This window comes from Monodon monoceros, unplaced genomic scaffold (genome assembly GCF_005190385.1).
Source record: "Monodon monoceros isolate NGI ecotype Baffin Bay Population unplaced genomic scaffold, NGI_Narwhal_1 Super_Scaffold_10, whole genome shotgun sequence".
In the NCBI taxonomy this organism is placed as follows: domain Eukaryota; kingdom Metazoa; phylum Chordata; class Mammalia; order Artiodactyla; family Monodontidae; genus Monodon; species Monodon monoceros.
This window is the reverse complement of record NW_021703766.1, coordinates 51364753-51384250: the sequence shown is the minus strand read 5'-3', so window position 1 is coordinate 51384250 and position 19498 is coordinate 51364753. Positions and strand designations below refer to the sequence as shown.

At 51.7% G+C, this 19498-nt stretch overlaps 2 protein-coding genes and 4 non-coding genes across 17 annotated transcripts; all 6 read right to left on the bottom strand.

Moving 5' to 3' along the window:
- Positions 1-1121: 1121 nt before the first annotated feature.
- On the bottom strand, positions 1122-5489 carry RPL13A (ribosomal protein L13a). Its single transcript, XM_029210283.1, has 8 exons — positions 5413-5489; positions 3752-3824; positions 3317-3382; positions 3007-3108; positions 2718-2803; positions 2479-2538; positions 2047-2169; positions 1122-1857 (listed from the first exon to the last, which is right to left on the bottom strand). The coding sequence occupies exons 1-8, from the start codon at positions 5425-5427 to the stop codon at positions 1771-1773; spliced, it is 612 nt and encodes a 203-aa protein (XP_029066116.1). The 5' UTR covers positions 5428-5489; the 3' UTR covers positions 1122-1770.
- Positions 2335-2421, bottom strand: LOC114890117. Its single transcript, XR_003792249.1, has one exon. It is a non-coding gene; the product is annotated as a small nucleolar RNA SNORD35 (small nucleolar RNA).
- On the bottom strand, positions 2608-2678 carry LOC114890114. Its single transcript, XR_003792247.1, has one exon. It is a non-coding gene; the product is annotated as a small nucleolar RNA SNORD34 (small nucleolar RNA).
- LOC114890112 lies at positions 2883-2967 on the bottom strand. The gene has a single exon (XR_003792245.1). It is a non-coding gene; the product is annotated as a small nucleolar RNA Z195/SNORD33/SNORD32 family (small nucleolar RNA).
- LOC114890113 lies at positions 3625-3708 on the bottom strand. The gene has a single exon (XR_003792246.1). It is a non-coding gene; the product is annotated as a small nucleolar RNA Z195/SNORD33/SNORD32 family (small nucleolar RNA).
- Positions 5490-6467: 978 nt separating the features above from the next.
- On the bottom strand, positions 6468-16049 carry FLT3LG (fms related tyrosine kinase 3 ligand). Of its 12 annotated transcripts, none has more exons than XM_029208795.1 (8): positions 15989-16034; positions 15571-15637; positions 14859-14969; positions 14475-14528; positions 14130-14273; positions 13523-13667; positions 9298-9485; positions 6468-6701 (listed from the first exon to the last, which is right to left on the bottom strand). In XM_029208795.1, the coding sequence occupies exons 2-8, from the start codon at positions 15601-15603 to the stop codon at positions 6489-6491; spliced, it is 888 nt and encodes a 295-aa protein (XP_029064628.1). In that variant the 5' UTR covers positions 15604-15637; positions 15989-16034; the 3' UTR covers positions 6468-6488. The 12 variants fall into 12 exon arrangements, with proteins under 12 accessions (XP_029064628.1, XP_029064638.1, XP_029064665.1 ...); XM_029208805.1 differs by lacking the exon at positions 15989-16034 and adding an exon at positions 15790-15808; XM_029208822.1 differs by having other exon boundaries at positions 6472-6701; positions 13529-13667; positions 15989-16049.
- Positions 16050-19498: the final 3449 nt, after the last annotated feature.

The following is a 19498-nucleotide window of genomic DNA, read 5'->3' as shown; positions in this document are numbered from 1 at the left end:
TGTCTTCATCTCTTTAATGGTGGGTGTGTTTAGAAGTGGCAAGTTTTACATTTTTAAGCCAAATATAAGGGATTGTGGTTTCCAGGGGATTATATTGTGCTTTTACACGCAGTCCTGTTAAACTTAAGACTTAAACTCTGGTTTTCAGTTGCTTCTGTAGGCAGCTCTGCTGGTGAGCAGGAGTCCCAGGAGGGGTAGGGCACCCACTTGCAAAATGATTTTCTTAGAGAAAATTTAAGCCACTGTGGTATCTTAGACATTTTGGAGATTAAGCAAGAGAGAATGGTACAGTGCACCAAGTTATGATCTGCCCCGTGAACCAACTAGCAAGTATTGCCTACCAATCCCAAGGGCAGCACAAATCTAGCTTTCTTCCCAGTACAGATGTGCATACCTTGGTCACACCAGACCCCTGAGTGTCATCCTGGCTGCCACTGCTGACTGCATATAACCCTCATCAGTAAGATGGGGATGGGGGCCCACCTGGGTCAAGTATTGAGAGGTTACCAAAGGTGACTGTCCAGGGCTGGGTACCCTAATGCTTACCCTTTCAGGGACTCACCCTGGCAGATCTAACAAGCCTAGTTTTAATCTTACAAAGCACCAAGAGCTTTCAAATCCCACTTTCTCTAATGCCTAACCACCATTTACAAAATGTTTTTTCTTGTCCATTTCTTCACATTAAGCGTGGACTGGCGTGGCAGACTGGAAGAGACCACATGCCCCACAGTGAGGAACCGGTTTTAGAGAATGGTGGCAATTCCATACTTTGCAGCTGAATTAGGGAAGACAACTTTATGCAAACTGGGCAACACCAGGCTCTACAGGTCGTAAATACCAATCTCATAGGCATCTCAAATTCCTTGGCATGTCAGTCTCTACAAAGGCCAACTCCTCCACGAAAGGCAGTTTCTAACCCATCACCTGCAGAAAGAGCACAGCCAGTTTTATTCTTCAAAGCCTCCCATCAGCCGAGGGCCTTGCTCCCCTGGGCCTGCCTCTATGGCAGACACACACTTCAAAGACGCCAAATTTCTTTAAAAATAATTTATTAGTTTTGGATCACAAAATATAGGGAAGACACAAGGGCAATGCCTGTGACCCCTTGGGCCGTACTTCCCTTCCATAAACACCTTTTAGAATTTTTTTTTTTTTTTTTGCGGTACGCGGGCCTCTCACTGTTGTGGCCTCTCCCGTTGTGGAGCACAGGCTCCGGATGCTCAGGCTCAGCGGCCATGGCTCACGGGCCCAGCACGGGGCACGAACCCACGTCCCCTGCATCGGCAGGCGGACTCTCAACCACTGCGCCACCAGGGAAGCCCCATGAACACCTTTTAGAACCCCGGACTCGTGCTGCCCAAGCATCCTCTCACATCCTAACAGCTGCAGAGTATAGTACCTGACCGTGTGGGAAGCTTACAGACTCCCTATGAGCGATGTGAGCGGCCCTTCCAATTAGGTCTTCCAGCTCACTTTTGCCAGTATTGCAACAGCACTGGTTGTTCGAAATGTCCATGTCCTAAAACTCTCATGAATGAATAGGTCACAGGCAAATTCTGCCTGCACAGCCCTTACAAATGTCTACGCTTTTAAAAAGGCCTTTCTTAAACAGCATTGGTTAAGGCGCCTTTGCTATACCCAGTCTTCTAAGCCCCAGGCTGCCTGTGGCACCTGGATGGCAGCCCCTGGGGTCCCCCACATCCTAGGGTGGCGATGGAGGAAGGGCAGGCCAGGCCAAGCATGAAGAAGAAACAGTCAATTTTATTGGGCTCAGACTAAGAATCCATGGGTCTTGAGGACCTCTGTGAATCGGTCAATTTTCTTCTCTATGTTCTTTTCGGCCTGCTTCCGTAGCCTCTGTGGGGTCAAGGTGACAGGTGGTGGTTAGTGGCTGCTCCCTAGGACTGCCCTTATCCCAGGGGGCCACCCACGCTGGGCCTTAGGCAGAGCCTTCCGAGGGCACAACTAAGACCCAAGTTGAGAGTAATCAGCTCCCAGACCCTGCCCCAAAACGTGGTGCCCCTCCAGCCACAGCCCCGCCCTCACCATGAGCTGCTTCTTTTTCCGGTAGTGGATCTTGGCCTTCTCCTTTCTCTTCTCCTCCAGTGTAGCCGTTACTGCCTGGTACTTCCAGCCAACCTCATGAGCCAAGCGCCCTAGGTAGGCAAACTGGGGGGGGGGGAGAGGGAGAAACGAAGCTGTAAGAAGACGAGGCCAGGGTGACTAGGGGAAGGGAGCTGACATCCTGTCCTAGAGGATCCCAGTCCAGCCATACAACTTTTCAGCAAGCCCACGCTCAAGAGACACAGCTACCCCTGGCGGGGCTCTCTGCTCCTCCTGGCATCAGCTGAGCCATTGGCATTATCGGCACTGCCCGCAGTGGCATCCGCAGACCATCGTGAGAAAAAGCCATCATCTGCCAGTCTCGGGGCCCTAGGTGCACCCCCCAGGCATCACTCAGCAGACCCCGGAACTCACCTTCCGTGTAGGCTTCAGACGCACAACCTTAAGGGCGGCAGGAACCACCATCCGCTTTTTCTGTTAGAGAAGGAGAGGGACTTAGAGACCTGGAGTGAGGGACAGACAGGGAAGAAGGCTGGCTGGGGCAGGCGTCTCAGCCAGTGCTGTTTTCACGAGGATCAAACAATGTAGGTAACTGCAGAACATCACGGACGCCAGACACAAAGATGCTGCTGAGGGAGATAGGCCTTGCTCACCTTGTCATAGGGTGGCGGGATCCCATCAAACACCTTGAGGCGGTCCAGAGCGGCCTGGCCTCGCTTGGTCTTGTGGGGCAGCATGCCTGTGGGCAGAGGACAACAGACCTGCTCAGCGGGGCATGCGAGGACCCCCCTGCCCCACCTGGGCGGGCGGGCAGGCAGGCGGCCTCAGATGGTAGTGCATGTGGAGTCATCTCATGGCTGGGAAACTCGAACAAGAGTGGGAAAGGTCTTCATCACCGGCCACCCGCCCCATCAGCCCCTGTGGTCCTCAGGCCCAGCTCACCTCGCACTGTCCGCCAGAAGATGCGGCTGGGGGCTCGGAAGTGGTAGGGGCCACGGGAGGGGTTGGTGTTCATCCGCTTGCGGAGGAATGCCAGGTACTTCACTGGCAAGAGGGGAGAGCGTGTGAGGCCTCAAGAGTCCTCAGGCAGATGGTAACTCCTTCCAACGCAGCACACAACCTTACTTCCGAGGGCGTGTTCGGGAACTCAGACTAGGACCTCCCCCCACTGGTGGGACTGCTTGGGAGCCCGTGAAGTGTGAGCCCCACAGAGGTCCACCCTCTCCAGCCCTCCTCCCAGGCCCTCACTCACACTTGTTTCTATAGAAATTGCCAGAAATGTTGATGCCCTCACAGCGCACAACCACCACCTTTCGACCTAGAGGGAATGGAAAATGAGACAATCAAGGAGGTCAAAGGTTAGGAAGCAGGCCCAATTACTGCTAAGGACCCAGAAAGGAGGCTCCTTCCGTCTCCAACTGGCCACAATGCACAAGGAAGGCACGGAGTCTCCTGCCCCGTGTCACAGAGCAGCAATCGGCGGAGCTGGACTCGTGCTTAAGTTCAATTTGTTAGTCTGACAGAGCCCAGAGCCCCCAACCTAGGAGGGGAGGAGGCTGGCAGGTCTCAGAGCGGTGCATGGGGTTGATCTCATGGTCGTCAGACTCAAACGAAAGATGGTGATTTTTGCTCATCACTGACCTCGAGGCTCATGTCTGGGGGAGCTGTGGGCAGGGGGCAGACTCACCCAGAAGCACCTGCTTAGCCACGATGGCCGCCAGGCGGCCCAGGAGATGGCCTCGGCCATCGAGAACCAGGACCTGTTGGAGATAGGTTAAGAGGGCTCAGAGGCACCCACAGCTTTGACTCCCCACCTCAAACAATCATTCCTCCCTACTTGATCATTTCACCTACCTCCCAGGGTGCCTGCTAACCAAGTAAGAGACACAGGAACTAGGAACTAAGCCTCACTATACAGAGAAGGCCAAGAGAACAAATGACTCAGGATTTCAGTGAGTGGGCTAAGATACCAAAGGGCTCCCCTCACATCTCAGCTGCTTGAAGGCCAAGAATCTTTATGCCCAGATTATGCCTGACAGTCAGCGAATGAGCTACAATCTGAATCCAGACTGGCAATACTGATCCTCCAGGCAGAAGAACCTGTGATCTGGATACAAACCTTAGAATCTCGACAGAATCTGATTCTGTCCTGGTCTCAAAGATGTTTTTCTAGCATGAAGGTTCAGAGCAGATGAAACTAGGAAGGGTAGTCAAAAGCCCTGGCTGGCTCTGGTACTGACTAGATTTGCATCCTCCCGCGAACTGCTCAAACGCCAATCCTCAACTTCTTGTCAAGAGTAAAAGTCCCAACTCTTTACCAAGGGCTTCCTATCCATGTTATGATTGTTGGAAGCCAGGGTAAAAGGCTACAGAATCTAAACCCAGACTTCCTGACAATGTGACTTTGGTCAAAACCCTCCAAATCTCCAATATCTGCCTCAGGAACACTATGATAAATGAACTGAATTACACAAAATACAAGGCAAACTATACCAGGAGCCGTGAATGCAGGGACACAGGTTCGGAGAACTCTACCACTTGCCTGGCCCCAAACGTGGTTTTCCTTCCGGAACCATAGACCCATCACAGGTACACCCCTTCCAGAGCCATCCCCTCCTTTATATCTAATTGGTTACACAAGAAGACTAGGCCAAGTCAGAGTTAAGTTTCTGCTGCCGTCCTTGAGGACCTCCAGATCGTTAAGGACAAAGGATATCCCAGTGCTATAAACATTTCATTACAATCCTGTTTCCAGCACCAGCAGACCTTTAAAGAGTTCCTCGACCCCCGAGAGAAAGGATAAGAGCAACTCGTGCCTGCATGCCCTGTAGGCAGGACCTCTCTCGACCGGCTGCAAAGATTTCGCGCTAAAATACCCACAGCTGCAGGAGAACCCTAATGCGCACTCCCACGAGGCCGAAACAACCCGCGCCTTGGGCAGGGCGAAAGTACCCTCCATTTTGACCAATCCTCGCCTTCTCTTCGTCCCCTGGCCGCGCAGCTGCCTTCCGCGTGCTTCCCCACCGCTGAGGACACACGGGCCCAATTCGGCCAAGACCCGGCCAAAATCAAGGTAAATCAGGCCTAGTTTTAAAATAACTTTTCTTGCGCTGGAAGCCCCGATCACTGCCCCCTGGGGGAAAAATGATGCCGCATTCTAGCCAGCCCAGAGCGTAAAAACCGCTTTATATTCCCGTTTTGGGTTCCTCTTACCCCGAAAGCTTTCTGTTTTGCTCAGTTATCGATCTTCAGTTCCACAGTACACTTACGGGAGGAAAGAGGTCCAACCCCGGTCCGGTCTCGACCCCACCCGGCCCCACACCGCCCCGGCCCGCGCAGAGCCTGTACCTGCCCCTCCGCCATCTTCGGCAGCCGCCTGGGAAAGAAGGAACCCTAACCGCAGGGTTTCTTATCCCTTGAAACAGGGGCGGAGGAAGTGACGCAACACGGCCGCTTTCCGTCTTTTCACGGGCCAGAGTGCCGTGCGCGTGCGCAGAAAGGCCCACTGGAAGGCGGGTCGTCTTTTGACTGTCCAATCAGTATCGTTTCTATCGAACCTAGGCGGCCATGGCTGTGCCGGGCGAGATCACGTGGGGTAGGAGGGGGCTCTGCGGGGGCGGGGCTGTTCAGCCTCTGTTGCCGTATTTAGGAGGGGCTGGTAATCCTCGTGCGCGTTGTCCGCTGTGTTTGCGGTGGGACGGGGGCGAGAAGGCCGGAGGAGAAGCGCTCTTACCCTCTAAAGCGATAATACGTGTAGGCCCACAGCGGGCAACGAGGCTTGCCCTTTAGCGCTCAGTCTAGGCTTAGAGATTTGGATTCCGGTGCCTGTCCGGCTTCCTTGTGATCTGGCTAAATCCCTGGCCGTGTATGGGCCTCAGTGTCCTCCCCTGTCAAAAAGGTGGAGATAGTCTTCCCCATGAGATCTAACGCATGAAGGAATGACTTCTAGATGCCTGAGTGTTCCCCAAAGGAGCTTCTCACTTTCTGGACAAAGCCTTTGCTTTGGCGGTTCCCCTTGACTGGGATGCCCTTCCCTCCACCCCCACCTTCTAAAATCTGACTTGAGTCCTTCTCTCTAGAGAGCTTCCCTGTTATCTCAGGCTGGCTCAGGTACATCCTCGGGGCTCCCACAGTGCCTATGCTATCTCCATTAGAGCGTGTGTCATCCTGTACTGGGGCTCTCTGGGGCTTCTGTCTTCTCCCCCATGGACTAGGAACCCTGAGAGGGTGGGGCTGGTTCTCACTCACGTGTGGGTCCCAGCCGTGACCTGCACTGGCCCTGGGGCCCAGGAGGCCTCAGAGAATAGGTATTGAATGAAACACTGCATTAACTGAAAAACCAAGACCCAAACCCAAACTGCCCCATCCACTCACCCTGTCCCATCCACAGACAGGCTTGGCCAGAGCTGGTAGAAAAGGATGATTTATATACAATTTCCTGGGGACAAGGGCTTTGTACAGAGTGGGGAGGGTGAGGCCGGGGCTGCTGCTGGGTGCTGGCGTTGCCTCCATCCTGGGGAGACAGTGACAGGAGCAACGTGGCCAAGGAAAGGACCAGTTTCTAGCTGACTTCCTCCAAGTTCCGACTCTGTGTCCTCGGGCAGGTGACTCCTCTCTCTGGGCCTCAGTGTCCTCCTCTGTAAAATGGGATGATAGATGACTCACTGGGCTGTTTGAGGCTCCGTGGACAGAGGAGAGGAAAGCAACAAGCTCAGGGCTTGGCACAGTCTCAATGCCAAAAACAACTCCATTCACCCTGAATGCTCACTATGTGTTTGGGCATCGCTGGCCAAGAGAACTAACTCTCTGCAACCATGAGAGATCTGCGCTCTCCAGGACAGCTGTGACAGCAGCCACATGTGAATACTGTGCACTCTAAATGTGGCCAGCAAAACTGAGACACTGAGTTTTTCATTTTACCTAATTTAAACTTAAACTAATAGTGTGGTTATTGGGAGAGTGGGAAAACAGGGTGTGAACAGGGACAAGGGTAGGAGGAAAACTTCTCAATTGAAAATTGTATCTCGGGGACTTCCCTGGTGGTCCAGTGATTAAGACTTCACCTTCCAATGCAGTGCACGCGGGCTCGATCCCTGGTCCCTGGTCGGGGAGCTAAGATCCCACGTGCCTCGTGGCCAAAAAACCAAAACATAAAACAGAAGCAATATTGTAACAAATTCAATGAAGACTTAAAAAAAAAAAGATAGAAAATGTGTTTAAAAAAAAAAAAGTTGTATCTCAGACTTCCCTGCCGGTCCAGCGGTTAAAACTCTGAGCTTCCACTGCAGGGGGCACAGGTTCAATCCCTGGTCAGGGAGGCTCCTGCATGCAGCGAGGCGTGGCCAAAAAAAAAAAAAGAAAAAAAATTGTATCTCAAAAAGAATTGTAATGAAAAGTACTGCCCGGGACTTCCCTGGTGGCACAGTGGTTAGGAGTCCGCCTGCCAATGCAGGGGACAAGGGTTCGAGCCCTGGTCTGGGAAGATCCCATATGCTGCAGAGCTATTAAGCTCGTGCACTACAAGTACTGAGCCTGCATTCTAGAGCCCGTGTTCTGCAATGAGAAGACCTCGCACCACAGCACCACAACAAAGAGTAGCCCCTGCTCACCACAACTAGAGAAAGCCCGTGCATAGCAACGAAGACCCAATGCAGCCAAAAAAAAAAAAGTACTCCCCAAAACAAATGCTGACATGAAAGATCATTTAATTTAGAAATTGTTCCGTGATCTAGTTATTGGAAAACTTCTGTAGGTTTCAAAGAACTTGAGTATATGAATCTACTTATGCAACTGTAAATTTCATGGAATCTAAATACTGATCAAATATTTCTGATAATTTCGCATATGCATTGAGATGTGCCGTGAGTGGTGCATGCACACTACATTCTGAAGACCTGGTATGAAAAAAAGAATGTAAAAATATCTCATTGATAATTTTTTAAAGTATTGATTACATGTTGAGATGACAACATTTTGGATACACAGGGTGAAATAAAATATATTCTTTTTTTTTTGACCACGCCACTGGGCTTACGGGATATTAGTTCCCCAACCAAGAATCAAACCCGTGCCCCCTGCAGTGGAAGCATAGAGTCCTAACCACTGGACAACCAGGGGATTCCCTAAAATATATTCTTTATACTGACCTGCTTATTTTTACTTTAAAAAAAGATTCAGCTACTAGAAAATTTAAAATCACATGTGTGGTGTGGCTTATATTCTATTTCCTTGGACAGCATTGCTCAAAGGGTTTTTTGTGGTCACTTCCCTTAACCTCTCAACAACTCTATGGTAGAAGGATTATTATTAGAGTCTTTTGTACAGATAAGGAAACAGGCAAAAGAGTGAAAGGCACAGAAGCCGGAATCCAAAGGCCCAGAGTCAAATCTTGGCTCTGTCACTCACGAGCTGTGTGACTTTTGGCAAATGACTTACCTCTCTGGGCCTTGGTTTCCGCCTCTGTGAAATGGGGATAATAATGGCACCAGCTTCTCAATTAAGTGACTTAATTTGTAGAAAGCTCCAGCGCAAGACCTGAGACACTGAGGCACTCTACGTGTGAGCCATTGATGCCAGATGTTTCTTGTTAGATCCCTCTGACCTTTTTCACACCAGGAGGGCTTTGCAGAGGCGGTCCCCTCTGCCTGCTCCAGGAGGCCCCTCTCTCCTGGCTTGTAGACTCCTGGAGGTCGGAGTGGGCGGTGTCCTCATGCTTGCAGGTCCCCACTGAGCTCACTGTCTTTCCCGAATCTCCCTCCTCCCCCCAGGTTCCCCACTGGGCCAGACCCAGCGTCCTCTGCTTGCGCCACCTCCCCTTCCTCCTTCCTCGCATCCCCCACCAAGCCTGTCGGTCTCCAGCCCCATCCCTCCCGATGATCCCTGACCCCTGACTCTGCCCGTCCCCTCCTCTCTGTCCCCATGGTCCGGCCCTGGCTCAGGCCTTGTCCTCTCTCCCTGAACCCTCGCCCAGCAGCCTCCTCTTTGGCCTCCAGTCTGCTGTCTGTTCCAGTCTGTCCCCCTCCATGGCCCCAGAAGGGTCTTCTTGCATGCGGACTGACCCACCCCTTCCCTACTCAAGTTCCCCACCCGGCCCCCACCACACATGCCACCCACGCCAACACCAAGTCCAGGGTCCTCAGGTTGATGAGGAGTCAGTGCTCCAGGCAGGGCACCTATGGCCCCCAAAGGATCAGCTGACTCCGGCCACGCCCTCTGCCCACCCCACTGGCTCACCCGCTCCCCAGGGTAAGGCATCCTCTGTCTCTTCCTTCGCCAGTGCAGGCACCAGGCAGCGGCCAGCAGCAGGAGGGCCACGGGCAGCAGCAGCAGCAGCAAGAGAAGCAGAAGAGGGGCCTGCGGGGCCGGCAGGGATGTGGCCCCCAAGGCCCCAGGACTCCTTGGGGGCAGCAGGGTGGAGGAGTCTGCCAGGAGAGAGGAGGCTGGGTGACTGAGAAGAAGGGGCAGGCCAGGGAAGGAAAAAAAGGCCTGCCTGGTCCTGCTGTGTGACCTCAGGTGGGCTGCTCACTACTCTGGGCCTCAGTCGCCTCATCCATAAAATGGGGATAATTATTGTATCGACTTCATAAGGTTGTCACAAAGATTAAATGCATGAATATACCAAAAGTGCTTAGAACAGTGTCTAGCATGTAGTAAGGTTGAATTTTATTTATTTTTTAAAGCCATTAATAACTTTTTATTTCAAATATATCATTGTACTTTTTTTTTCTTTTTGCCCACACGGCATGTGGGATTTTAGTTCCCCGACCAGGGATCAAACCCAGGCCCCTGCCAGTGGAAGTGTGGAAGTCCTAACCAGTGGGCCTCCAGGGGATTCCCTACATTTTATTTTATAAAGGGACAAATGTGTGTCTAGTGCTTATGTATCGATTTGCTTATTTGTCTTCTTCCCCCAATAGTCTATGAGCTACACGAGGGTGACAGGAGCCTTATTGCCAGAACCTACTACTTAGTGCTTACTAAATAATAGTTTAATTTACATAAAGTAAATATCTGAGTGGATGAATGGACAGATAATAGAACAATGAAAGATACAATGTGTGAAGCTATGATGTCTCACAAGGCCCCACTTGATCTGGCCCCCTTTGTTCCTTCTGTACCCTCACCCCCCACCTTCTCCCCTTTGTTTACTTGGCCTCAGCCACTGGGGCCTCCTCATGATTCCTTAAACAGGTAGGCAGGTTTCTGCCTCAGGGCCTTTGCACTGGCTGTTCCCTTTTTCACAACTTTCAGGGACTTTCCAGCTAACCACCTCAGCCCATGATTCCATCACCCTGTTTTAATTTGCCTGCATGGGGCTCATTACACTCACTTTCCTGATTAATTATATGTTTACATGTTTATCGTCTGTCTCCTTGATTAGCAGGTCAGCCTCCCATGGACATGGACTTGATCTTGTTCTGTGCTGTGTCTCCAATGCCAGGCGCCAGGGAGATGGTTAATAAAGGTTGGTTGAATGAATGATTAGTGATACATGTAAATACAAATGACAACGTTAAATATAAATGACTAGGACTTCTCTGGTGGCACAGTGGTTAAGAATCCGCCTGCCAATGCAGGGGACATGGCTTCGATCCCTGGTCCGGGAAGATCCCACATGCCGCGGAGCAACTAAGCCCATGCACCACAACTACTGACCCCGCTCACTACAGCTACTGAAGCCCATGCATCTAGAGCCCATGCTCCGCAACAGGAGAAGCCACCGCAATAAGAAGCCCGCGCACTGCAACGAAGAGTAGCTCCCGCTCGCCGCAACTAGAGAAAGCCCGTGGGCAGCAATGAAGACCCAACGCAGCCAAAAATAAATAAATAAATAAAATTTAAAAATATATATATAAGTGACTAAATGATTGGAAATGCAGGAAGAAACTGAGAAGAATATACTTAGAGTGGGAGGTTTTCTTATGTCCCCCCACCCCCACCCCCTGCACAGCTTGCGGGATCTGACCAGGGATGGAACCTGTGCCCCCCTGCAGTGGAAGCATGGAGTCCTAACCATTGGACTGCCAGGCAAGTCCCTAGAGCGGGAGGTTTTTAACCATCCCTCTCAGAACTTGACACATCTTGTAGACAAATATAACGAAGACAGAAAGTCTCTGAATAATACCAAGATAAGGTTGATAGAATATATACACACTGATTCAACCCTGATCGTACCAAAAAACAAAACAAACTGTTATTTTCCTAAGACCTTGTTCAGTTACAAAACTGATTATATACTTGGCCGTAAAGGAAACCTTAATAAACTGAACAAGTTAAGTTTTCACAGGGCGTGGTCTCTCGTCATATTCCAATAAAGTTATTTCACTTTGAAACTTTTTTTTTTTTTTTGGCCGCACCGCGTGGCTTGCAGGATCTTAGCTCCCTGACCAGGGACTGAACCTGTGCCCTTGGCGGCAAAAGCTCAGAGTCCTAACCACTGGACCTCTAGGGAATTCCCCACTTTGAAACTTTAGGGCTGGCCCATCCAATATGGCGGCCACTTGCCTCACGTGGCGAATAAATATGTGACCTGCGGCCAATCTGAACTGAGATGTGCTGTCCGTGTAAAATACACACCAATTCTTAAAGACTTAGTAGGGAAAAAAGGATGTGAAATACCTCATGAAGTAATTTTTTAAAATATTGATTATGTGTTGAAATGATATTATTTTGGGTTAAAATATATTGGGTTAAATAAAAAATATTGAGTTAGTAAAATTTCTGGTTTAGGGACTTCCCTGGCGGTCCAGTGGTTAGGACTCTGAGCTCTCACTGCCGAGGGCCCTGGTTCGATCCCTGATCAGGGAACTAAAATCCCACAAGTTGCGGGGCGTGCACCCTCCCAAAATTTGTGATTTAAATATTATTTTAAAAATTATAAAATTATGAGAATTAAATTCAAGGAACTTCCCTGGTGGTCCAGTGGTTAAGGCTCCGCTAAATAAATAAATAAATTCAATAACATCACAGAATTCCCGGGCGGTCCAGTGGTTAGGACTATGCGCTTCCACTGCAGGTGGCACGGCTTTGATCCCTGGTTGGGAAACAAAGATCCCACAAGCCATGCAGCACAGCCAAAAAAAAAAAAAAAATAATAATAATAAATTCAATAACATCATTATAGAGAACAGATTACTGGCTGACAGGGGTTAGGATGGGAGTTTTAGGACGAGATCTAGTTGCACAAACTCACATGTGGTTACACAAAGCTACATGTGTGAAAAAATTACATAGATACACATACATACACACACACACTCTCTCTTTTAGGGGTTGAATGTGTCCCTCAAAATTCATACGATGAAATCCTAACCCACAGTACCTCGGAATGTGCCCTTATTTGGAGATCAGGTCTGCAAAGAGGTGATCAAGTTAAAATGAGGTTGTTAATGGTGGGCCCTAATACAATATGACTGGTATCCTTATAAGAAGGGGAAATCTAGACACAGAGATATGCATAGGGGGAGAGTGCCATGTGAACATGAAAATGGCCATCTATAAGCCAAGGAGAGAGACCTGAAACAGATCCTTCCCTCACAGCCCTCAGAAGAAGCTGGTCCTGCTGACCCCTCAATTTCCCAACTGTAAGAAGATAAACTGCTGCTGCTTCAATCACCTGGTTGGTGGTACTCTGTTACAGCAGCTGTAACAAACTAATACACATACACATGCATGCACTCATATATAACTGGTAAACTCTGAATAAACTCTGTGGATGGCATCCATGTCAATTTCCTTGTTTTGACATTGTGCTAGAATTAATGTTACCAAGCAAAAGGTACCACTGGGGAGGCTGGGTGAAGGGTGTGCAGGACCTCCCTGTACAGTTTCTATGCCCCTTTCCTTTGAATCTGTAATTATCCCAACATAAAAAAGTTTTAAAAATAAATCCACCAATAATATGCTAAAAAATAACAAACATTAAGAATCCTGGGCTTCCCTGGTGGCTCAGTGGTTGAGAGTTTGCCTGCCAATGCAGGGGACGCGGGTTCGTGCCCTGGTCTGGGAAGATCCCACATGCCGCGGAGCGGCTGGGCCCGTGAGCCATGGCCGCTGAGCCTGCACGTCCGGAGCCTGTGCTCCACAATGGGAGAGGCCACAGCAGTGAGAGGCCCGCGTACCGCAAAAAAAAAAAAAAAAAAAAGAATCCTGAAAAATAAGTGAATTAACCTTTTTTTCTTTTTAACTTTTTTTAAACATGGCTACAAGAAAATTTACACTTAAATGTGTGACTCTCATTCTATTTCTATGGCATACAGCTACCTCAGAGAAACAGGCAGGATTGGTTAATCCCTTCTCAGAGATGGGTAAACTGGGGCCCAGAGGGGGATGACAGGCCCAAAGTCACACAGCCCATGGGAACACGGTGGGGTCTGGGGAGCCCTGAGTGGAAGGGGTGAGGGCCTAGTGAAGGTGGGAGAAGAGGGGGTGGGGCGGTGGGCTATGGGGCGCTGGGCACCTTTACCCGGCTGACACTGCAGCTCCAGGCACCTGGAGAAATTCCGCCGGGTGATCCAGGGCTTCAAGGCCACCAGCTGCTGGGAAGTGTCCTGCAGGAGGTGGGAGATGTTGGCCTGGACGAAGCGAAGACAGCTGGGGAGGGGCTGGGGGCAGGGGAGGGAGACGTCACCACGGCATCACCCCCAGCGTCACCTCAGGTCAAGGGCAAGCCCTGGGTCTCACAGAGAGTTTGGAGCCTTGCTCCCCCAGGTTGCTAGGGGGAAGCCTCCTTAGCAATGCGGTCAGACCTGGATCAGGAGGGAGTTTAGATCCCCTCCTTCTCCGGGTTGCTAGGGGTGAGAACCCCTTAGCAATATCCTTCAACAGGGCCTGAGAAACAAACTTAGAATTGGTGCATTGGGCTCAGACCCCTGGCCATCCTCCAGTACTTAGAGAATTGTCACTTCCCAGCACTGAGGGACCCCAGCAGGACTGGGCTTCCAGCTCCACCTCCCTCAGGCTGATCAGGTCAAAGGAAATCTCCAGTAAGTCCTAGCAGACCTTTGCTTCCAATCCCTAGGAAAGCATCGCGCTCCCCTCACTTGTTCCCCAAGTTCAGGGCTGACCTGGAAGGCACATGAGGTGACGAAGTGTATCTCAGTGTTGACAGCCTCCAGCAGTTTCTCCATCTGGGACCCAGCCACAGTCTTGAGCCGTCCCATCCAGCGCTGGGCCAGGACCAGACGCCAGAAAGCCCCACAGAGCTCGTCCTGGGGAGAGACCACCCAGGCTCTGGGTCCCGTGGGCGGAGGGGGCAGGGGGCTTAGACTGGTGGGGCTGGGGGCGGGGACTCCAGGGTCCCGGGGGAGGAGGGGGCCGGGTCAGCACACTAGCCTGGCTCCCTGAGGGGTGGTGAGTCTTGAATCTCTCCTTCCCACCTCCATCCCGGGCCCCTCCCATCTGTGACTCACGTCCTGCAGGTTGGAGGCAACAGTGACTGGGTAATCTTGAAGCAGGTAGTCAGACTGCGGGAGAAAACAAAGTCAGGCCTGGCTGCAGACAGGAGGAAAGAGAGCTATGGGGACCTGGGGGCGGGGGGACAGCGGCCCAGAGAGAAGGGGTCGGGACCCAGGGTGGGGAGATGGGGACCCAGAGAGAGGGGTACAGAGACCCGGAGGGGGCGGGGACCCGGAGAGAGGGGGACAGGGACCCAGAGAGAAGGGAGCAGGGACTTGGGGGAGGGGAGCCGGGGACCCAGAGTGGGGAGACAGGGAGCCACCCACAGAGACCTAGACAGGGGGAACTCAGACCCAGAGACAGAACCTGGGCCTCAGATTTGGAGCAGGGACGCTCACCAGCTTGCCGATGGTGCTGGTGAAGGTGGAGGAGATGGGGCTGTGGGGGAAGGAGCAGTCCGGGGCCCCGCGGAGGCGGGGGCTGAGCAGCAGCAGCAGCAGCAGCGAGGTCTGCGGGCGGCGCGGGGTGAGGCCTCCATTGGCCCCGCCCCGCCCCCTCCCTTGTCGAGGCTGCCCCCTCCGGCCCCCTTTTCCCTCTTCCCTCTTTCTCCTTTCCAGCTCTTCCACTTCTCAGCTCCTCCTCCTCTTGGCTCCTGTGTGCCCACCTCTGACCATCTTTCCTGTATCTCCTTCTGCCTCTGGTGGACGCTGACCAGTTTTCACCCTCCTCTGCCCCATCTGTTTCGTCCCCCATCTCCCCACCTCGACCCATCTCTCTCCACTTCTGCTCACTTCTGCCCAGGATTTTCTCATCTCTGTCCGTCCCTCTGCCCCTCCATGCTCGTCTCTCCTGTTTCTCCCTAGATCTGGGTCCCAGCTTTACCATTTGTACCCACCTCCCTGTTTCTTCCCCCGACCCTTACCCATCTCTCCCCACCCCTGTCCATCTCCCCGCAACTCTGTCCATCTCCTCCCAACTCTGTCCATCTTCCCCACCCCTGTCCATCTCCCCACACCCTGTCCACCCCAACTCTGTCCATCTCCCCTCTCAGCTCTGCCCATCCTGACACCGCTCTTCCTTTCCCCCACCTTAACCCCCAAGGATACGCACAGTTGGGCTCCAGGCTGGCGCCAGCACTATCATTTCGGCCCGGGGCCCCTCATGCCTGTGGCCGGATCTTGGAAGGGACAGAAGAGCGAGTCTCGGACCCCCGCACCCCAGCCCCTTCCTTGCCCGCCCCTCCCGCCCCTTCACCTCCCCGCCCCTCCCCCTCCCCGCCCCTCCGCCCCGCCCTCGGTCCTTTGATGTGGCTAAGTTTCCGCCTCCTACTCTAAAGAGCTTCCTGCGTGAAGCACGGTTATGGTGAAAACTACTCATCTCTCCTTCTAAGAACCCCGACGTCCGGTGCCCGCAGCCCTCCCCGGGCCAAGGACCCAGGAATCCGACCCCCACCCCTCTCCGCTCAGCCCCAAGAGGGGGATCCCGGCCCCGCCCTTCGGGGACCAGGATCCCCTTTCTCCTCACGCACCAGGCTTGCCCCAGCTGGGTGTGGAAGGGGCCACGCCGGGTGACAGCCAGAGATCGAAAGTGAAAGAAAATATTGGGGGTAGATAGTGAGCTGGGATGGGGGGGGAATCGGGCTGGTGCAAGGGGCGCCACCTGGTGGTGACAGTGGCAGCTGACGCCGCAAAGGGCGCCTCAGTGGGACTCCCGCTCAAGCGGGCTGAGGTTGGGTTGTTCCCTGGGGGGGGGACACAGTGAATGGGGAGCTGCGGTTCCAACATGGATCTGCCTCTAGCTAGAGCTAATCACACAGGGCCAGGAGGCGGTCACCCTGAGCCCTTCATCTTTGCCTTGAAACCTCAGCCCCAGCCCCCAACCCCAGTCACCTTCCACATCGAGGTAAGTGACAGCTCCATCCTTCCAGGTGTTCAGGCCCAAAGGCATGGAGGGGACTTGTGACTCTGTTTGCCTGTCACAATCCGCTGACAGTCCAGTCCGTCAGCAAAGTTGTTGGCTGACCATCAAAATGTATCCAGAATCCGACCACCTCTCATCACTCCCACTGCCACCACCATCACCTGCCTGAATATCACTGTTCCCTACTCACCTTATCAGCTTCCCTGCCTCAGCCCTCACCTGCCACAGCCTGTTCTCCATATGCAGCCAGAGGGAGCCTGTGAAGACCTAAGTCCCCTCACGTCCCTCCTCTGCTCCAATGCCACCGCCCAACCCCGTACCTGCCACAAAAGTCCAAGTCCTCACTGTGGCCTAGACAGACCTGCAGGATCTGGCCCTGTCCCCTGTCTCCTCTCTCCTCCCTCCTCGCTCAGATCCAGCCAAGCTGGCCTAAGGCAGGCATGCTCCTGGCCCAGGGCCTTTGCACTGGTAGTTCTCTCAGCCTGGAATGCCCTTCCCCCAGATACCCACATGGCTCAACCTGACCTCATTCAGGTCTTTGCTCAACTACACAAGGCAAAGCCTTCCCCAACCACCCTTTTTCAAGTTGCACCCCCCTCCCAGCACTCCCACTCATCCCTGCTTTTCTCTCTCCCTCGCCACTCATGACCTTCTGACACACCATTGCCGTTTACTTTTCTTCTTTATTGTCAGTTGTCCCTATGAGGACGTCAGCTCTGGGAGGACCACGGTGAGTGTCCGCTTACCCTGCTGGATCTCCAGCACCAAGAACTGTGCGCGGCTCACGGCAAGTGCTCGGTCAACATTTGTTAAATGAATGAACAAGTGGATCCTGGCCCCTTTGGCATTGTTGTGGTATATTGGAGAATGCATCTGGTCTCCGGCTGTTTCCTGGGAGACAAACTCTAAGTCCTTGGAACTTCCAGGTGATAGGCTTGTCTTTGTTATTCATAGATGAGGGGCGCTCCCTGACCACACCTGAGTACACTCAGGATGGGGGCTGGTCAGGACCAGAAAAATCAGTCACGTGATTAGAGGGTTGGGGCTTGGAGGCACAGGAAGAAGTCTAACTTACCGACCTCTCACCTCCAACCTCGAGGGAAGGGGAGGGAGGCTAGAAATTGAGTTCAATTTCTGTCTCCAACTTCACATGGCTTTTTCCTCTTCTGTCTTCTCCTCTTTTGTCTCTTATAAGGGAACTTGTATTTAGATGTAGGGTCTACTTGGATAACCCAGGATATCTCGAGATCCTTGACTTAATTACATCTGCAAAGACTTTTTCCAAATAAGGTTACATTCATAGGTTCCGCGGTTAGGACATTATCTTTTGGGGGCCACAACTGAAACCACTAGTTCCCTCAAAGCTGTTTCTCACCTCTGGAAACAGCATGTGCAAAGGCCGCACTGGCTGTTTCCTCTGCCAGGGATGCTCTCCCACCACCACTTTTCTAACCTAATTAGGTCCTCATTGTCCTTCAAGACCCAGTGCAATCACTAATCACCAGGGAAATGCAAATCAGAACCACAATGACGTATCACCTCACACACCTGTTAGGATGGCTATTATCAAAAAGACACAGATGTAAGTGTTGGAGAGGGTGAGGAGGAATGTAAACTGGTACAGCCACTATGGAAAAAGGTGTGAAGATCCCTAAAAAAATAACAACTAGAGGGAATTCCCTGGTGGTCCAGTGGTTAGGACTCCACGCTTTCACTGCCTTCACTGCCGAGGGCGTGGGTTCAATCCCCGGTCTGGGAACTAAGAACCCACAAGCCACGCAGCGCGGCCAAGAACAAAAGAACAACAAAAAAAGTGTCCATTGGCTAATGGATAAAGAAGATGTGTGTATATACACACAATGGAATATTATTTGGCCACAAAAAGAAAGAAAACCTGCCATTAACCTGGAGGACATTATGCTAAGTGAAATTAGTCAAAGACTAATACTGTATGGTGTCACATATGGGGAATCTAAAAAAGGCAAATTAATAGACCCAGAGAGTAAAATGGTGGCTGCCAGCAGCTGGGAGGTCAGGGAAACAGAGAGTTGTTGGTCAGAAAAGACAAACTTTTAGCTATGAGTGAGTTCTGAGGATCTAATGCACGGCATGGTGACTGTATTTAACAAGACTGTATGGTATACTTGCAAGTGGCTGAGTGGATTTTTTTTTCTAAGTAATTTATTTATTTTTGGCTGTGTTGGGTCTTCATTGCTGCGTGCGGGCTTTCTCTAGCTGTGGCGAGTGAGAGCTACTCTTCGTTGCGGTGCGCGGGCTTCTTCTCACTGCTGTGGCTTCTCTTGTTGTGGAGCACGGGCTCTAGGCACGCGGGCTCAGTAGTTGTGGCACGTGGGCTCGGTAGTTGTGATGCACGGGCTTAGTTGCTCCGCGGCATGTGGGATCTTCCCAGACCAGGGCTGGAACCCATGTCCCCTACATTCACAGGCGGAGTCTTAACCACTGCACCACCAGGGAAGTCCCGTGAGAGTGTATCTCCAGTGTTCTCACCACAAATAAAAAAGGTAAGTATGTGAGGTGACGGATGTGTTAATTAACTTGATTGTGGTAATCATTTCACAGTGCATATGTATGTTAAATTATCATGTTGCACACCTTAAGAAATAACATTGTAGAACTGAAATATATACAACTTTTAACTGTCAATTATACCCCAATAAGGTTGGGGAAAAAAAAACTCAGTGAAGTGGCACCTGCCTTGGGAAGATTCCTGCCATCTCTCTCGCCTTCACCTCATACACAGACACACACCCACACTCAAGTTGGGAAAGGTGTCTTCTTCAGGCCCCCAGAGTGCCCTGAGCTTCTACCACTGCTATAGTACTGTACCTGTCACCTTAGGTTACATCAGTGTCTTTCAGCCAGAGCTGAGCCTACCTCTCCTCTGCTCACAGATCCTCTATGGCTCCCTAGTGCCCTTGGGACAAATTCCCAACCCCTGCTGACACCTTAATTTTAGCTCAGTGAGACCCATTTCAGACTTCTGACCTCCAGAGTTGTAAGATAATATGTTTGCATTGTTTTATTTAAGCCACTAGCTTTGTGGTCATTGTCACAGCACTGACAAGAAATGAATATACCTCTCATCCACTGCATGAGC

Bases quoted from the DNA above. Each gene is read 5' to 3' on its own strand.
- RPL13A (XM_029210283.1), bottom strand. The intron at 3,109-3,316 runs GTGAGTGAGGGC...CCCTCTTGCCAG, and splicing joins CAATTTCTATAGAAACAAGT to TGAAGTACCTGGCATTCCTC. The intron at 2,539-2,717 runs GTGAGCAAGGCC...CTTCTCTAACAG, and splicing joins TCCCGCCACCCTATGACAAG to AAAAAGCGGATGGTGGTTCC.
- FLT3LG (XM_029208795.1), bottom strand. From the start codon at position 15,603: ATGATAGTGCTGGCGCCAGCCTGGAGCCCAACT. The intron at 14,970-15,570 runs GTGCGTATCCTT...CGCCGCCCGCAG, and splicing joins CGCCAGCCTGGAGCCCAACT to ACCTCGCTGCTGCTGCTGCT. The intron at 9,486-13,522 runs GTGCCCAGCGCC...CTCTCCTGGCAG, and splicing joins GCAGTGTCAGCCGGGTAAAG to ACTCCTCCACCCTGCTGCCC.